Here is a 19175-nt window from a genome sequence, read left to right on the forward strand (position 1 = left end):
GGGAGCGGGCCCGGGGGGCGGCGCGGCACTCGGGCTCCGCCGGGAGGACCGGGCGGCGGAGGGCGGCCGGGCCGGGAGTGATGGAGCCGGCCGAGGTGAAGGACCGCATCCTGGAGAACATCTCGCTGTCCGTGAAGAAGGTGGGCGCGGGCGGGACGGGGGCTGCCGCTGTGGGCTGCGGCTGGGCTGCGCCTTTTCTGTGTGCGGTCAGAAGAGCGATTCGTCAGGCGTGCGGGGCTGCCGAGCTCGCGGTCCGGCCTGGCGCTGATGGCAGCTCCGGTTGGCGTTCGGGAAGGCGACCTGGTTTCGGTGTTCCCACAAGTTTTGGGGAAGGGGGGCTTTCTGGGCTTGGCGACGTTTCCCAGTTGCTGGGTTTGCTCCGTGTATGTCCTGATACATTCATCCGTGAAGACTTGCTGTAAGACGAGCGAATTTCCAGCATTATTAAGGACAGGGAAGCTTGACAGCACTCCGGAATGTAGGATGGCTGTGCAAATTCCGTCCTCTTTCCTCCGTCTGTGAGCCTGTCCTCTGCTCTCGTTTTTCTGTCCTCTAAAAACAAAGGATAATCTTGTATCTACCTGGAAATGAGTGGATGTTCATCTGGCTCCCAGCTCTGTTGTGATGCTCCCCATGTCTGACCTTGGCATAAGGATATATCAGTTCCCACACAGGATTTGTTGGGCACTGTTTATTTACATGCAGAAAATCCCCGCGGATCCTCGTTTGGAGATGCTATGAAGTCAACCTGGTGACTGTTTTAATAATTGTCATACTTGAGGGCTTCTCAGCTACAGCGATGGCTTGACCTGCACTGATCTCTGCCAGCTCTCCTGTCTTGGTCCAGCAGAACAGAGGGATTTTTGGATTTTGCAGTCCTACCCCTTTGCTTTCCTGCTCAGTTCAAAGTGGGAAAGCTCAGGCAAGCGTAGGAGACTTCAGGCTGATAGGTTTGTTAATACTGTCCCACTGAAACCCAGCTCAGCCACGTGGCACAAGTCCAGCACTGGCACACCCCAACGTTCTACCACTGGGATGCAGTTCTGCTTCCTCAGAGAGTTTGCTCTCCTTCAGCAATGGAGCTGATCGTTCTTCTCAGTGCTTTGCTGTTTGACTTCTGCTCTTGAGTCTCTGGTGCTTTTCTTCTCTCTGTGTTAGTGAGAACAGGCAGTCAGTAGGTGAGAGGAGCAGCTACACCCTTCCCACAGGCTGAGATCTCATCTCGTTCGTTCTCTGTTCCCTGCCCGCAGCAGGTTGTGTCACGAGGTGTGGGAGTTCTCCAGGTATCACCTCTGATTTCAAAAGCTTTCTGGCTGCGTAGGCTGGTCGCTCCTTACTTTCCCTGTTGGTGCAGGTTTGATTTGTAGAGCAGAGAGCTCGGATGAGTTTGTGACCATTTTTTGGTTTGGAATGGGCTGCCAGGGAGCTGGTGGAGTCACCAGCCCTGGAGGTGTTCAAGGAGCATTTGGGTTTTGTGTTGAGGGACGTGGTTTAGTGAGAACTATTGGTGATAGGTTGGATTGGATGATCTTGAAGGTCTTTTCCAACCTTGGTGATTCTGTGATTCTGTGACAGTGTGTGTGCCTCTCTAATGCTTTTTGCCCAGGCGTAACAGGCTTTCTTTTCTCAGCTTCAGACTTGAGGAAGAGTTTCCACTATCCCCATTTGAGCAGCAGTAGCAGTGAGTTAATGCTGTGCCTTTCTGCCCATCTCCCCACCTGGTTTTCAGCTCTGTACCAGCAAAAAGGCTGTTGCAGTCCCCCACTGTGCCCCAGCTCTGCTTTGCAGCATCCCCTGAATGTAGATTTGGGGATGGTTTGATCCACCCAACCTGAAGAGGTGCTGAAGCAGAGCATCCTTTGCTACCACACAAAAGGAATGTGCTCACCTCTAAGTGGATGAGGCAGTGGCTTTTGTATGGGGAGCAACAGGAACTGAGGCGGCCAGCCTCCAGTTTCACAAGTTCTCTGAGCGTGATGCGGCCGCTGAGTGATTCAGCTTTCTGATGTCCCCATCCAAGAAGAGTAATCCAGATAACTTTGTGCCAGCAAACTTGGTCTCTGTGGAGAGATTCAAAGCACTGAATGCTTGCAGAGTGAGTAAGCAGCAGCTCTCTGGGAGAACGGCACCGTTGCAGGGCACAAACCCCCTGTGCTCACTTGTTGTAGTGTGTTTACCAACTGGACTTGTTTTTCACTCCTATGAAATCTGTTTTTCTGTTGTGCTGAGCATATGACCTTTCCGTCTGCCTGCAGCTAACGCAGGGATCCTGTTCCTCAGCAGCTGTGTGCCATCCCAAAGACTCTGCTGGCTGCATCTGACACACTGCACCACTGGCAGCTTCCCTCCAGCCTTGCCAGCCGGCTCCGTGCCCATTCCCTGCTCACTGCTGCAGAAGTAATGAACTTCAAATGAAGAAAAGCCCTGGTGGAAAAGCCTTTGGGGAATGAGAGCTGACAAGTGTCCCAGGAGGTGACAGCCTTACCAGACTGCACACAGCTGGGCAAATGCTTCAGAGCTCTGTGTTTCTCGACATGAAACATCTTTGTTGTGGGAGTCAGCTTTGTTTCTTTCAGGCTCAGGTCTCTGCACATCATGAAAGTGCTGTTTTTTCTCAAGGCTGCTCCAGTGCAGTTGGCAGCGCCCTCAACTTGCTGATGGGCTGAGTGTCAATGTTTTGCATTGGAAAGGTCCCAAAACCGAGGCCAGGGGTGCAGTGTCCAGAATGGGAAGCCAGGCACTGAGGCAGGTGCTGATCTGAAAGCTTTTTGTAAGAAATGTCAAGTCAGGTCATGTGTGCAGCCCCCAAAGATCCAGACAGAGCTGCAGTTTCAGGGCTCTAATTTGTTTTGTATGTATGTATTTCTTGACTGGTGAAGACAGCAACAGAGCTGCATCTCTGCCTTGAAATTCAGCCCAGTTTTATGGGTGATATAGAAGTTGCAGAGGAGTTTGGCCTCCTCTTTATCCATCTGCCATTGAATTTGTACTCCTCTGAGCAAGTGTAATTTTGCTCCTCTATTCATTTATCGATCTTCTTACCTGTCTGTCCCATCCCTTGCCTTTGCCTCTTCCCTTGGAGCTGAGCTGCCATCACTTGCCTGGGACAAGGTCAAACATCTGCCCTGTGGTTTTGGTGCTCCCTGGAGCTCCAGCCTTGAGCAGTCAGATGGAAGGACAGCTGCTGGAAATGGGTTTTGGAAGTGTGTTGAGTCTTGCAGAAGTTCGTCTCTCCAAGATCCTGCTTTCAGAGAAAGAAACCTCCTCGATAGATAGGAGAAACTGTCTTTCCACTGATTGGGAAGGCAATGGGAGGACAGGGATTGAGACAGAAGGCTCCACCAATCCGCTGGATGTTTTGGCTATCTGTTTGCTGCTTTGTGGCATTCCTTTAGTTTTGCTTTCTTGCAACTGGCAGAAAACCCCTTGCCAGTCCTTGTGCTGTGTGTGAGAAAGTGGGTTTTCAAGTGTCCCACGCAGCGAGCACAGTGGTTTGGGGTCAGAGCTGAGCTGGCAGAATGCAAGGGGTTGCCCCATGGCAACTGTTGGCTTTTCTTTGCACTGTTTTTGTCCTGCCAGAGAAATGGCAAGCAGAAAAGGGACATGAACTTGATGCTGGAAAGCCACCGGTGGAATATCTGTGGGCCAGATGTACGGAGAGGAGGTGAAGATGTGGCTGGATTGTGGCCAGCCTTGAATAGAGTCAGGAGACTGCGTTTCAGTCAGGCTGTGGGAGTGCAGGAGGGCCTTCCAAGAAGCACCACAAGAATGATTCTGTTTGGAAAATGGACTTCATAGTGTGGCTGCTACAGCTCAGAGCTGTTCCTCGGCATGAAAAACGCTGAAGGTCCCTTCTTTTGTTGGGAGCCAAACAAGGATAGAGGGGAGGGCCTGGCCAGCTCATTTTTTGGCACCTCTTCTTGCAGCACAAGCTCTGCAAATGGGCCCAGAGAGCAGTGTACTCATTGAGAACTGATTCAATTAGCGGGCAATAAAGTTGTGCGAGGAATATCCTTATGCGTGCCAGCATGGGGTGTGGTATATTACTACAAAACCAAAACACTGTCTGCAGTCAGCTCTTATTGATAAACAGCAATTAAAAGCATCGTCTCCTCCTTAATGGCACGAGGTGCAATGATCAAGAGCACAAACTCTCCCTTTATTCCCCTTCATTCAGAGAGGCTCTCTGCTCCCTTTGGATAAACACCCTTCTGCTCTTCTTTGAGTGTGTTTAACTTGCCATCCTTGAATACCTGGGCTTGGGAAGAGCTTTTGTAACAGCTTTGCACAGCAGGTTCTGCCCCACGCTGTTGAAATGCAGTGGTCAGATGTGGTTGTGACACAAAGGGCTGCCGAGCTGAGCAAGACGCTCTCAGTAGATGGTGGGGATGCCTTCTGGATGCCAACAGCACTTATTTTGGCCACAGGAATGTTTATAAATAGCCCTGGGCTGAGACTCGAGGTCTCAGGGCACTGCATGCTGCACAAGTCCTTCACCACAGGCAGACTTCAGCCATTCTGGTACTCACCTGGTTTGTGAGGCAGAAGGGAAGAGCATCTCCAGAATATGAGATGAGTGCTCTGCACTGGTGCTGGGTTCAGACTTTTTACCCTCATTGCTTGTTTCCCTCCTGCTTTTTCCTGCGCATGTCGGGCAGCTGCTTTGTGGATGCTTCACATGTGGTTACCAGGCTGCAGCTCTTCACTTCCAAACAGGTCCATCTGCCACACAGTGATTAGGAAGAGGTTGCTTCCGAATAGTTTGTTTGTGTTTTGTAGCAATTTGCAGAAGAACAAACACTGCACGTAGATGCATGGTAATTTAGAGGTCAGAGAGGTGGATCAGGCATCATGTACAGGTAGGAGCAACTCCTTGATGTGCTTCCTTGCGACCAAGGCATAAAACAGCTCATCCACAGCCATGACTCAGTGCCCAAATCCACCTTGGGAGGAACTGCCAAGCTGCACAGCCCCGTGACTGCACACACAGCAGTCACACGAGTCTGTCCTCTGCCTCCCAGCACAGCAGAGTGGGTGGGGGCTGCTTGGGGTGGACGTTGCTATGTCTTTCCCTCAGCTAAATGAAGCAAGACCAGTGTTGTCATGAGGGTGCTGCTGGTGGAGTTGGCTCCTGGGACAAGAGGGAGGCTGAAGGTAGCACAAAGCCACAGAGTGACACCATCAAAACTGAAATTTAGCTTTTCTAAGGAATGGAAATCGTCCAGAAATCCCCAGGTACTTCTCACCGTTCAGAGACGTTGAGAGGAGATAACCCTGTGGGTTTGCTAATGGCTTTCAGGGGGACCTGTGATGAACCTGTGATGGTGGAAGCTGGTGGGTCAGTCTGGCAGCACCGGGGAGCTGCAGAGGGTTGGAAATCACGAGCTGGCTGCAGGAAGGTCTGTAACAAAGATAGGAGCTATTTTGGGGAAGAAAGGAAAGAAGAAGAGGAAGTGCTTCCATTTGCTCGTCTCTTGCTGCCAGGCTTGGGTTCTGTCTCTGATGGGGAGTTCCTCTGGTCTGTGACAGAGCAAGACTGGAGACTTCCCTCTGTGCTGACCTCTCTGCGCACAGAGCTGCTCCTTTTCAGCCACTGGTGTGGTCAGCTAATGTCAGATCCCACAGCTGCATTTTCTCAAGCAAGCACAGCCTGCAGAAGATGTCCCAGACGCACAGCAGAGGGTTCCCCAGCTCTCTGCATAGGCAGCAGCATGGGTGGGATAATGAATTTGTGCCTTTGGTTCCTGCCTCACAGCCCACGTGGCAAAGGCTTTGCCATCACAGAGGATCCCACTGCTCCAAATCAAAGGGGATTGTGTGAAACCCTGTGTGATCCCCATGGCTCCATCTGCCCATCACCTGGGGGATAAACTCTGAGTTTTGTTTCTTCCTTGAGCGTCCTTGCTGCAGGAATGCACTTAAAACACTGGCTGCGGATGGATCCCGAAGCAGTTCTTGAATAGTGGGATTTTAGGGCACTGGTGTCCCTGCTTGGGCCTGGGCTGCCTATTAATAGCAGAAATCTTTGGAGACTGCTTCCTTCTAACACAAGCACGAGCTGCTGGGCTAGAACACGTCGACTCACACGTAGGTGCAGTGAAAGTCTCTGTAAGCAAACCAATGTGGCACGTTGCCTTCCCCGGGGGATCCACCTCCTTACTGGGGCAGGAATGGGATGCATTGCACCGTGCAATCAGATGAAGGAATTTGGTTGCAAATCTTCCAGCTCAGCATTTCTTTCCCACATCAGGGCTGGGTCCGTGCAGGAACACGCCTGGCTCTCCTGTCTTACCTCAGAGCTGCCTTCCTCCACACAGATGCAGAGATCTTCAGGCGAGGAGGGTGCTGAAGCTGGATGTATCCACAGTAATTCAAGAGGACAAACCAGTTCCTGGCTTTTGGGGTCAGGTCAGGCTTGACAAGCACAACGCTGAGTTTTTATGGCATATAAACCTGGTTCTTTATTGCTGTAGTTACGTGGAGCCTGAGTGACTGGTGAGGTTTGGCAAAGATGCATCAGGTTGCCAAAACATGGTGTGTAAGGGGGATGTGCTGTCATGGCTCAGCTGAACTGTCGCCAACCAGAGCAAATAAACGTGGCCTGAACAGCTGAGGTTACGTGAGTAATGTGCCTGCCTGGATGCCAAGTGCATGTGAGATGTGGACCTGAGTAGGGCTCTGAGCTGGAGGGGCAGGAGGGGGCAGCTGTGAGGACATGATGTGGCTGTGAGGGGTTGATGGGGTTTCTAGAACCAGTTTGGACCTCAGAGCTGACCTTAGCAGTGCCTTGCAGCTGTGAACAGGTTAACTGAGATGACTGTCCTGGTTTTTGGAAAAGTGGCAGCCAGATGACATAATGTGAGGTGGTGATGTGGCCTCACCCCACAGATGGCTCGAGGTGAACCAGGCTGCCTTCGTCCTGTATTCACATGCCTCTGTCTTCACCTGTGCTGCAGAAACCCTCTGTCTCTTCCTGGGATGCTACCTAATGCTGCCTGTGAGCATGCCAGCGTTTCCAGCTCTCTCTGTGGGTGCTTCAGCCATCTGTCTCTTCTCCTTGCAGCTGCAGAGCTACTTTGCTGCCTGTGAGGATGAGACCCCAGCCATCAGAAACCACGACAAGGTCCTGCAGCGGCTCTGTGAGCATCTGGACCACGCTCTGCTCTATGGGTAAGCATTGCACCTATTTCTGGGTTTTCCTTTTCACTGCATTTTGCTTGGGAAAGCACACACAGCGTGCTGCAAGGGCTTTTCTCAGCACGGGAAAAACATCTAGCTGATAATTTGGATGGGGATAACGAAGCCCCATTTTCTCTGAACCCCTCTTTTCCAGGTTGCAAGATCTTTCCTCGGGTTACTGGGTGCTGGTTGTTCACTTCACCCGCCGTGAAGCCATCAAGCAGATAGAAGTGCTCCAGCACGTGGCCACCAACCTGGGACGCAGTGAGTGTTTGCAGACACTGCCCTGGCTCTGAGGGCAGACATCAGGGTGGGGACATCTGGCAGAAAGTGTGGGAAGGCTGTAATGGCCACGTGCTCGAGGGCTGGGGACCTGCGGAGCCAGCTGGGCTGAGTCCATCTCACTGCATTCAACCCCAGGAGGTGGCAGTCCTGGGGGAGCTGCTTTATGGCCCTGGAAATACTGCAGCCTGTCTCTAGCCACGCTTCTGCTGCTGCGAAACCAAAGCAATCTGCTGTACTGTGCTCTCAGGAAGGGTTTGTGGCAGACAGGAGGCATCACCTCTCTTGCCCCGCAATGTCTGGCTGTAGCTGTTGTTTCCTGATGCTGCTTCTCCTCAGCTGTGAGATGTCTGTAGCAGATGTTTGGGACCATCAAGGCCGCAGGGTGGTGCCCAGAGACCTCCTCTCTGCCTGATTCTCCCAGTATCCTTCGTCTCCCAAGCCTTGTACCGGTGAGAGTGGAGCTGAGCACAGATTCCACCATCACCTCTCTCTGCACCAACCTTTCTGTAATACGTCCAATTGCACCTGTGCTGATTTAGAGTGATTCTCCCTCTGCCTCTCCTGGCTGCTGATCCCACTGGAAATGCCAGCAGGGCCCCATCATGTATTAGGGACCCAGCTGTGTGGCTGCTCCTCAACTGCCTACCACACAGTCTCTCATTCTTATTCCTACTCCAAATCATGAATCTTCCCATTCATCTCCCACTGGCATTTTTCCCACAGATTCATCCCACAGCCAGATGCCCCCTTCAAATTATATGAATGTGAATGAACAATCTGATGCATTGTCACTGACTTGTGATTATTTCCAGACTTGCTTTGCTTTGCAGGTGTTTCTCTGCAGATAAATCTTTCTGCTGCTTTGCTTTCAGGCCGAGCATGGCTGTACCTTGCCCTCAATGAAAACTCCTTGGAGAGCTACTTGAGGCTGTTCCAGGAGAACCTAAGCCTGCTGCACAAGTACTATGTCAAGTAAGTATCTGAGCTGGTTCTGGTTTTTGGGCTCTTGTTGGTATTCCTCCTTGTCAGAAACAAGAAGTGCCAGTGAGAGAGCAAGAAGTTGGCCAGGGTCTCATCATTTGCAGAAGTGTTGCGTGTTTGATGCAAGGATCCCAGATGTGGAGGTACAGTTTTATAAGAGGGCCTGCAAGCATCTCTTCTATTTACTCCTTTTATTCCCTTTTATTCCTCCTGTTATTCCCTGGACTCTTTATTCTCTTCCATGCCTTCCAAGAAGCTCTGGACCAGCTTTGGTGGAGGCCTGGAAATTGGGATGTAGCACAATTTGGGGGCAGCATGCAGGAGATGTGCTTTTGGAGCTCTGCCATTGCTCTCAGACAGGAGGCAAACAGCAGGCGTGCGGCTGTGTGGCTGCTTACAGCACATCTCAGGGACAAACCACCAAAACTAAGAAAACAGAAGGGTGCCTGTGGCTATTTCCTTTTCTTTTCCACAGCTCTAAAGCTCTTCTGTTTTATCCTTGTTGCAGGAATGCCCTGGTTTGCAGCCATGATCATCTGACCTTGTTCTTAACGCTGGTGTCCGGGCTGGAGTTCATCCGCTTTGACTTGGATCTGGTGAGGGCACAGTTTGTTGTCTGCCTGTTGTAGCTGGGGACAGTGGGTACATGGGGTGGGATGGCTGTCCTGGCTGTCACAGGTCTCACTGCTTGGGCCAGGGCACCTTGTTGGCAGCCATCTTGTACAGTTGAGAATGTGCAGCTTCCAGACAGATGAGGATAAAGCTTCCAAATGTGCTATGAAGTGCTGGCATTCCTGCAGGGAAATGGAGGTGCACACCAAGCCACTGGCTGACCCTCCATGTTGCAGGAAAGGAGGAAGAAGCCATTGGCTTTCCTGTGAAAGGAGCAGGAATAGACATCAGAAGACATTCAAGGGCAGTCCTATGGTTTTGTCTGTGCTTTTACCTGTGTGCAGTGACTCAGAGCCTGACTGACTCCATTTCTTCTTCCCTGCAGGATGCTCCTTACCTGGATCTGGCCCCATACATGCCAGATTACTACAAACCTCAGTACCTGCTGGACTTTGAGGACCGCCTGCCCAGCTCCATGCACGGCTCAGACAGCCTCTCTCTCAACTCCTTCAACTCTGTCACCTCCACCAACCTGGAGTGGGACGACAGTGCCATTGCTCCATCCAGCGAAGGTAAGTGCTCCGGGAGGCCAAAGCACCGGCCTCCTGTTTCTGAACAGGTGAGGCTGAGGGCTGCGTGTTCCCATGCTGCCATCAGCTGTGCTGCTGGACTGGACAAGGCACCAAATGCCTCGTGTGATGGCATGACAGCAGATGTTGCAGATGATGGGCTGGAAGAGACCAAGGAGCCCCAGAAGTAAGGCTGTGAGCCTCTTCATGTCTTTCATAGGGAGGTGCGGCCGGTGGAAATGAGAGGGCAGTGCAGCACTGGCATTTAAGCTGCAAACAGCCACATTGCTTCTGCCTGGGAAAGGTGAACCTTCCATGGCAATTACCTCAGGCCAAATGTCCATAATGGGGGGGGTTTGCAAGAACTGGTAAAATCTCCCAAGGAATGAAGGCTGCACTGTTTCTGAACACAGCTTCCAGCTCAGAGCAGGGACATAGGACTGCAGAGGACCTCTTCTAACTGCCTGTTTTGCAGTTGAGAGACCTAAAGTATGCTGGAGGAAGCAGGGAACAGCTTCCTAAGTCTTGCAGTCGTAGGGAAAGGCGGGTGGTGATCTCAGAGATGCCATGATTTCTCTTTATGCATCTTCCCTCAGCGGCCTGATAACTCGTGATACTCATGTCCTTACACTCGCCCTCTTGTCTGTGTCAGAAGGAGCTTGGCCATGCTGGTGTTGTCCCTGACCAGCTGAGATGTGCCTTATGTGCCTCCTTAACCCGCCCCAGGCTGAAACAGGCAGCTCTTACAATGCAGGAAGGAACGTCTCTTCTGCTGCTGTTCCTAATCCAAATACACCAACCTGCTTCCTTTTTCGGTGTCAGTTTGAGGAAAGTAGAATCAGGGGATCCTAGAGCAGATGGTGCAGTGTGTCATTAACTGGGTGCAGTGAATTTGGGACCGAGTCCACCTACAGATGGGCTCTGTCTGAGACAAGGGTCTGCCAGCTGCCTTTTATGTGCCATGACTGCAGTCCCTAAAGACACTGAGGAGGAGCAGCTCTGGACACAAGGTGCAGGGATGGGTATTAGCATCATTTTAGCAACGGGCTTTGAAGCACAGCACTGCCTGGGGCTCCTCTGTGCTGTCCAGGTGCAGAAGGGTTTGCTTTCACAGAGAAAGCAGCGAGGTGTTTTGGTTTGCCAGGGTGTTCAAAGCAGAACCCTTCCCTGCAGCATCACAGGGTCTTTGTATCAGAGTGGTGTGTAGTCTTTGCTAAGGGACCCCCAAGTCCCCTTACCAGACATCTGAACAGGAGCATCTCTACCATGGGAACATAGGTGAGTTTGGGGAATTTAGGATCAGAGGACAAGGTTTGCCCTTTAATCAGACCCTTGGCTTTGCAAACATTAATGAGTCAAACATCACAGCGTCTGTGGGACATAAGTGTGAGGTGGGGAAACTGAGGCACAGAGCACTCAAATAATTTCCCAAAGGGGATTCCTGGCCAGGTGCACAAGCCTGCTGTGATACCCACCATTATTTTATGTATTTATTTATTCATTTTTAGCTTTCCAGCAGCTCACATACTGAGGCCTTCGTCCCTTTGCATTGTAGCTCCTGCAACACAAATATCCATCAGTAACAGCTGCTAGGGAAGCTGATTTCCATTTGCATCCATGTTCCCTAACTATTTTGTTATGCATTTCAGATATCAGTGGAAGACTGTTTTGTTTCTCACCCTTCTTATCCCTCAACCCCCTTCACACTGTCCCGTGTTCCCTTCCCTCCCCACTACTTGTTTTTCTAATCCTGAGTTTTATCCCTCATTTTTGTAGATTATGATTTTGGAGATGTCTTTCCAGCAATGCAGACCATGCCCAGCAGAGACTGGGAAGGTGGGACATACTCATGTGTTAACAACAGTTGGTTTTTCTCTATGCATTGCTGCCACCTGAAGCTTGCTGCATGCTCTCCTGTTCACTTCTTTAACGTGCAAACATCACATGTTGATGGAATTCAGTATAGGCAGAGGGGAGAGAATATCTTGTCTCCTGTAAGACCACATGCAGAGCATTTCCCAGCTCCTAATGTAGCCAGACAGAGGAATTTGTTCTCCTTCCTCCATATGCAGAGCCCTGTGTGGATCCTCTGCATATCCCAGGAGCAGGAAATCTCTTTGCTTTACCCCTGGGGGAAATGCACTCTGTCCTTTATAATTACAAACTGGATGGAGGTTGCAGTCAGAATTGTTTTGGCCAGAACTACCTGACTATTTGGGAAGACTGCTTGAATTCCATGTGGATGGCTCTCAGGCTCTAACACACCCCCTCTCGTTTTCTTTCTTATCCAACACACACAAGTGCTCTACCACAGCACTTCCACTCAGTCTGGACAAGGCTGGGATGGAGCAGAAGCCTTTGGCTTCTCCTCTCTGCAGTGATGGCAATGGCCAGTGAGCTCCCTTAGATCCAGTTCTGTGCTCAAGCAGGGTCATGAGTGCTTCTGAGCACCTGGGGGTGTCACTAAAGGTTTCATTTTCCTCTTCAAACCCTCCACCCCTCAATCAGTCTCACAGGGTTGTCATTCAGAAGGCCTTTTGCTGCCTACCATGGGGCTTGTAGTTAGCTTGGAATGAATGGTGTTGGGGAGGAGAAGGGTGCAATCACCTTCCTTTAACCCTGTCTTTGTGGATGGATAATGCTGAGCATGACTGCTGTGGCCCTTCTCTGCTGCTCCTTTTCCCTCTGCAGACTAACATGGGCCGGGCTGGTTGTGCTGTGACTTCTGCACAGCCTGCTGTCCTCCAGCCTGGGTGAATGCTGCGTTCCTTCTCCACGCTCCCAGGGTCCTGTGTGTGTCACGCAGGTTGCTGTAAGGCTTCATGGCTTGGTTCCATGCCTGCCCTCCTAGCTGAGCACAGGACCCAGCTGCCACGTTTCTGTCCGTCCTGTGCAGCCATTGGGGGTAAAATGCTGCTGACCTCGAGGTGGATTGGATGGGAGCATTGCCCCCAGTTCTTGTTAGCAGAGATAAGGAGTCCTGGTGACTCGACCACACAAACTTGATGCCACATAAGTGCATCTGTTTCCATCTAGACGTTTCCACCCTGGGCATTCCTGAGCCTCGTTAACCATTGCCATCTTGGTAATGAGCACCACAGCCCCAAGACCCACTGGTTCTTTCCTGGGGATGCTGCCTCTACTTCCTAATGCAGGTGCAGGCTCGTGGGTGACTGAGCTGTTATTGCTAGGCATTTTCTAAATGGCAGCAAGTGCCAAGCACAGAGTAATGCTGGTCTGCACGCTCTCTGTCCCTCCTTGCAAGGAGCCTGCTGTCAGTGCTAAGCTGGGCCAGCGGTGCTCTGCCAGTGCTCTGTGAGCAGTGGGGTGACCACCCAGTGCCCTGAGCCCCCGGCACGCAGCTTTGCTTGACCTGACCTGACCCAGCCCTTGCAGGACGCCCAGGCTGATGTTAATCCCACATTTCCTTTCTTGTCTTTGCAGATGGGGAGCTCACAGACACGCTCAGCTGCCCGCACTCCACTGCCTCAGAAGCAAATGGCAGCAAAGCCTCTGTGAAAAGCCCAACGCAGCGCTACAACCCCTTCAACGAGGAGAAAGCAGATGTGCTGTCCTCCACTGAGACCACCCCGGTGCACACAGCTTCCCAGGAGAAGGCAGAAGCCACCCCTGAAGGAACGGATCAGTCTGAGAGCTGCACGGAGCTGGAGGTCATCAGGTGGGGATGGAGCTGCCTGGCCTGGAAACGTGCCCTGCAGTGTCAGCAGTCACTGGGGGCTGATGGTGCACCGCTCCTTCCAACCCAGCATCTGTTGTGCAGCCTCTGTAAAATCAGGAGGCAATGGTTATATGCTTCTGCATAGCAAGTGATCCTCTGTAGGTGTTAACAGAGCTCCCCTGGGTCTGTAGAACTGCTTGGCATACATTCCTTGGCCCAACGTTCTGCATCAGGGAGCTCAGAGGAAGCTGTAAGCTTGTGATTTAAGCTTTCTCCGGCTGGTGGCAGGTTTGCAGCAGTTCTGGGTCTCAGATCTTCCTTCCTTCCTCTTGTCTGTCAGTGAGCTGTGGCTAAACCTGCTGAGGGAGATGTGTCTGCAGACCTGTTGGCCTGTGTTTGACTTCTTGCAGATGAGAGCCTTGGGGTTCCCTTGCAGGCCTTAAACCCAGACAGAGAGTGCAAGGCTGACTGCTCACACCTGGGGACAGAGGCGCCCCAAAACCAGACCAGCAGGCCTGGGCTTTGTTCTCACACCTGTTTTTCCTGGGAGGTGCAGAGGAGACGACTCTCAGATGGGTCACGTTGCACCCTGCTCTCCAGCAGTGTGGGAAGAGAAGCATCATGCTTCCTTTTATAGGGAAAATCACAGAGGAAGGTTGTCAGGAAAGAGTGGGACCCCTATTGCCGCTCTTTGCGTTGCAGAAGTCCAGGCAGGCAGAGATAAGTGATGTTCATGATGGCCTCTCACCCTGCAGGTTAGCCAAAAAGAAGAAGACAGGCAAGAAGAAGAAAGCAAAGCCAGAGGAGCCTGTGAACACCCCTGTGCCCACAGTGCCCGAGACCAGCACGCATCAGAGCAGCGGAGACAGCGATGTGAACGGGCTGAGTGACAGAGGAGGTGCACAGAGGGACGACGATCCCACTGGCCCAGCTGGGGAGCCGAGGCCGGGCGGGCAGGAGGAGGGACGCTGTGCCCTCAGCCAGCTGGCTTTGCGCATCCCCGAAATGAAGGACACGTCCATGGAGAGTGTGGGGCAGCCGCTGAGCAAGGTGATGGACAGGCTGAACGGGCAGCTGGACCCTGGCGGCTGGAGCGCGGCCCCGGAGCCCCCCAGGCAGTCCTTTCGGACCGGCACGCCAGGGGACACCCCAGATGGATCGTCCTCTGGCGACTTCAGCGAGGGGATTTCAGCCCCCATGGACTTCTACCGCTTTACCGTGGAGAGTCCAAATGCTGCTGCACCAGGTGGTGGCCACAATGACGCTGCAGGGACTGGCCAACCGCCACATGTTTCTGGTAGCCCTGAGACTCCTAAAGAAGAAGAAGAAAGCGGACAGGGAGAAGCAGTTGGGGCAGTAGAGGAATCTGAAGGAGTGGGCAGTGAACCCCAAACCGCCCAGATGGACACCATCAATCCCGAGGCTGTCAGTGAGCCAAACAAGGAGCAGCCCAGCCCTTCCTTGAGCAGCGCTGAGGACTCTGGTGTGGAGGAAGGTCAGGGCAGCCCTTCGGAGCTCACCCATCCCTCAGAGTTCAGGTGAGGCTGGGTCTGCTCAGCTCAGCATACGGAGTTTGTGTGAGCACAGAAATATGAAGAGCTGCTGATACTCAAGCTGATACTTTCCCATGGTCCTCCAATTGTGGGGCAAAGCCCATCCTTTTCCAGGATGAAGGTGGTGCTCAGGGATTCACAAGAAGGTCTTGTGGGCCAGCAGGTGCCCTAATCACACACATTCACTCAGAAAGGCACTGGACCCACCCAGCCCCACATATTTGTCTGTCCTTCAGCCTGTTCTGTCCGTCTTTGCAGGGTGGACAACAACCATCTGCTCCTGCTGATGATCCACGTCTTTCGGGAGAATGAGGAACAGTTGTTCAGGGTAAGACAGTCACATGGGGCAGGCACACAAATCAGTCAAAAATCACACAAAGAGCCGCCTCTGTCTGCTTTGGCCATGGGCTGAGAGCTTTCCTCCTTGCACACAGATGATTCGAATGAGCACCGGGCACATGGAGGGGAACCTGCAGCTGGTCTACGTCCTGCTGACAGATTGCTATGTGTACCTGATCCGGAAAGGTATCTCAACAGCTCCTGCTCATCAGGGCTGCTACAAGTCTCAGTTTAGCAAGGACAGCCCCTTGGAGGTCTGGGAGCTGGGGGAAGTGATGCTTGATCTGTGGCTTGCTCAGTGATTAGGGCATCGTAACTCATCAATGTTCACCAGTTCCTTCGTGCTCCCAAGAGCAGTGGCAATAGCAGCAGTGAGATCAGGGCCCTCTAAGGAGCCCTAGGACCTGTGCCCTGTAGCTCCTCGCCCCTGGGACGTGGCTTCTCTTGCTGGTTCCAGGCAGTGACAGGTTCCTTTGCCCCCCTTCATGCAGCTCTTTGTCTCTGTGCCAGGGGCAGCAGAGAAGCCATACATGGTGGAGGAGGCCGTTTCCTATAATGAGCTCGACTACATTTCGGTGAGTGCCGTCTGGGGAGGGAGCAGGGGGCAGGTTGGTGGTTATCCTCGCCTCTTTGGCTGCAGGGATGGCAGCAGCAGCACGGTAGAATGTTTCTGTGGGGCTCTTTGTCCATGAGGAGCATTTTGGACTGTGAATCTTTGAGAGGGAGAGTTAGAAGTGTTGCTCTCCAGTGCCACCTCTGTTGGTGCTTGGGTCGCTGTGTCTCCGCACAGGCAGCGGAGCGCCTGCCGACCTTCTCCCCCAGGGCCACGATGCCAGGTTCAGCCCTGCTCCACCACCCTTTGTCCTCTGTCTTGCTTCCTTACCCAGTCATGTGTGACACAGGTGGGGCTGGATCAGCAGACGGTGACGCTGGTGTGCACCAATCGGAGGAAGCAGTTCCTGCTCGACACTGCAGATGTGGCTCTCACAGAGTAAGTGGGCACCGACAGCCCCTCACGTCATCAAAATCCTCCAGTCAGCGGAGGAACCCTCGGCTGTCAGGGCAGGTGGAGCTGACAAAGGCCTGCCTCCATAGCTGCGTCTCCCTCCCTCTCAGGTTCTTCCTGGTCTCCTTGAAGTCAGCCATGATCAAGGGGTGCCGGGAGCCACCGTACCCCAGTATCCTCACAGATGCCACCATGGAGAAACTGGCACTTGCAAAATTTGTGGCTCAGGAGTCCAAGTGTGAGGTGAGTTCAGACACGGCAGCCATCGCTGCGCTTGGCGGAGCATCGCGCTGGACACCATCCTGCTCACATCTCTGCCCATCCCGCAGGCCTGCGACGTGGTGGTGCGTTTCTACGGCCTGGTACACTGGGAGGACCCCATGGATGAGACGCTGGGACCCTCTCCCAACAGCTACACCTCTGCTGAAAATGCAGTCACAAAGGATGGCGTTCTGCACTACAAGGCGGGCACCTCGTACCTGGGCAAGGAGCAGTGGAAGACCTGCTTCGTGGTGCTCAGGTGGGTCTGGGAGAAGATCCCTGGCCAGTTTTCTTTTGCTGCCCAGAGATGAGGAGGGCCCATCTCATCACCTGGGAGGCTGACATAAAAGCCCCTGTTGTGGTGGCCAGCAGCAGCAGCACAACCCCTGTGTGCACAGGGCTGGGCAGGAGTGTCTGTGTGACCGAAGCCATGTTTGTGTGGTTGGCAGAGCTGAGCTGGCTCCGCTGACCATCTCTCATCTTTCCAAATGGCAGCAATGGGATCCTGTACCAGTACCCTGACCGCACAGATGTCACACCTCTGCTCTCCATCAACATGGGGTAAGCAGCTGGTAGGATGTGGTCCCAGCTGGGAAAATGGGACAGGCTGGTGAACAGCCCAGGGAAGGTGGATGGGGGCAGGGCTTGCTGTCATCAGGACAGCGCTGCGGTCCATCCTGACCTCCCTCCTCTCTCCCAGCGGTGAGCAGTGCGGGGGATGCCGGCGCTCCAACACCACCGACCGGCCCCACTCCTTCCAGGTGATCCTGACAGACCGGCCCTCCCTGGAGCTGAGCGCTGACAACGAGGAGGACATGGCCGACTGGATGCAGTATTTCTGCCAGGCCGTCTCCAAAGGGGTGAGCTGCACACGCGAGTGAACAAATCCCTCCTGAGCCTCTCTGGGTCCAACCTCCACGGTCCTTTCCGTGATGTTCCCCAAAGAGCGGGATAGAAAGTGATGTTTTAGGGCACTTCCCTTCACGTGCATGTGGCACCATGGAGATGGGGCTCCTTCATTTCAGGATCCATCTCCCCTTCCCCACCCGCTACATGCAGGTCATCCCCCAGGGTGTAGCCCCTACGCCGTGTGTCCCGTGCTGCCTGGTGCTGACAGATGAGAAGGCCTTCACCTGTCATGAGGACTGCCAGACCAGCTTCTTCCGCTCGCTGGGCACCGTGGAGCTGACAGACATCACCTCCATCTCCACGGAGGCCAACAAGGAGTACTGCATCCTGGTGAGCGAGGTGATTTGCGGTGGCCTGGGGCTGGGCAGGGCCGTGGTAGCAACACCCGCTTTTTCTCACATTCAGGAGTTTGCTCAGGACCACAAGCAGTTCCTGCCTCCCTGGGTGCTCTATTTCAGTTGCACTACAGAACTGGAGAGGTTCCTCTCAGCACTGAACGCCGCGTGGAGAAACAAATACCAGGTGAGCGCGCTCTGCACGGACATTTCCGTGCCTGTAGGCAAGGCAAGCCCTCCTATCTGCAGAGGGCATGCAGCCCCAAAGCTCCGTGCCCATACATCCATGGGGTGTGGGATGGGGTGCGAGAGGGAGCTGTGGTGCCTCCCTGCCTGACTGCTCCACGCATTGCAGGTCGACCTCCTGCACAAGGCCATTCTGGACGCAGCTGTCAAGAAGAAATGTGAGGATGCTCAGAGCCTCATCAACAGCGCCTGGCAGCGCAGCGACAGCCTGTGCCGTGGGCGGGCAGAGCGAGACCCCTGGTGTTAGCCCTGAGGGGGGAGGACGGCTGACAGACAGCCCAGATGCTCTCAGTGGGCACGGACAGCGCCTGTGAGCGGCGGCATCCCAACCTCCTGCCATCTCGTGGTCCCCGTGGCCATGCTGGGGACGCAGCCAGCCTTGCCCTGCTGTGCAGCCTGCGCCCTCCTCGCCATCCAGCTGCTGTGGGGCAGAGCACATTGCCTTGAGAGGAACGCCCCGCCATGTTGGAGTGGGGTGGGATGGGGCTGGGCATCCACCGAGCACAGCACGACTTTGTTCTGTGCAGAACAGAGCAGGTGGCAGCCATGGTGAGACGGGCGCTGAATCACATCGTGCATGTTTTCTCCTTGCTGATGCAATCACTGCGTATGGCACTGCTCCTTCTGAGCCCCCTCTGGGCACGGGGAATCTCACCACAGGCAACGCATCCAGACGCGGCCAAACCACACACCGAGCTGGCGCCAGGGCTGAGGCTGGAGGTGCTGAGCAGGGAACGATGGGGAAAGAAGAGGGAACGTGGCCAGAAGTTTGGCCTTGAATATCCTGGCCGTGAGCGGTCTGGTTTTAGGAGGCGGCAGGAACTCTGGGCTTGGATGTGTGATGGGACAAACCCCGACAGGGAGAGATGGAGTCCAGAGCTCTTCAGGGGCCGAAGGGCTGCGGCTGCCCCGCCGTGCTCAGCTCCGTCACTGTGCCCAGAGGACAGGGGCAGCAGCCCCACGTCGGCCCCATCGCTCCCCCCTCTGCCACACACCCTGCGGGCACAGTCTGAGCTTTTAAACAGTACTACGGAGATCTCATGTAATATACGTCTGCGGGGCCTTTTTCTGGGAGGAATTGTATGTGACTGAATGTATATATATATACATCTGCTTCCTTTCCCTTCCTCCCCAAATAAATACTCATTGGTAACTCAGCTCTGGCCCTGCAGCGCGCACGGGGCTGGGGTTCCCTTGCTGCTGGTTGTGGGGTTTGCCGTG

The 19175-nt window shown here is 53.7% G+C and overlaps 1 protein-coding gene across 3 annotated transcripts; it reads left to right on the forward strand.

Annotated features, from left to right (window-relative positions):
- On the forward strand, positions 1 to 19111 carry PLEKHM2 (pleckstrin homology and RUN domain containing M2). Of its 3 annotated transcripts, none has more exons than XM_048967643.1 (20): positions 1 to 140; positions 7064 to 7170; positions 7334 to 7443; positions 8337 to 8436; positions 8954 to 9041; positions 9443 to 9629; positions 11403 to 11462; positions 13071 to 13305; positions 14061 to 14843; positions 15117 to 15186; positions 15293 to 15383; positions 15708 to 15772; positions 16100 to 16188; positions 16314 to 16446; positions 16533 to 16723; positions 16960 to 17025; positions 17165 to 17324; positions 17524 to 17703; positions 17779 to 17895; positions 18064 to 19111. In XM_048967643.1, exons 1-20 carry the CDS (start codon positions 81 to 83, stop codon positions 18199 to 18201), a joined length of 3030 nt encoding a protein of 1009 aa, XP_048823600.1. In that variant the 5' UTR covers positions 1 to 80; the 3' UTR covers positions 18202 to 19111. The 3 variants fall into 3 exon arrangements, with proteins under 3 accessions (XP_048823600.1, XP_048823601.1, XP_048823603.1); XM_048967644.1 differs by having other exon boundaries at positions 17536 to 17703; XM_048967646.1 differs by lacking the exon at positions 11403 to 11462.
- Positions 19112 to 19175: the final 64 nt, after the last annotated feature.

Source organism: Lagopus muta, chromosome 21, assembly GCF_023343835.1.
Source record: "Lagopus muta isolate bLagMut1 chromosome 21, bLagMut1 primary, whole genome shotgun sequence".
Classification (NCBI taxonomy): domain Eukaryota; kingdom Metazoa; phylum Chordata; class Aves; order Galliformes; family Phasianidae; genus Lagopus; species Lagopus muta.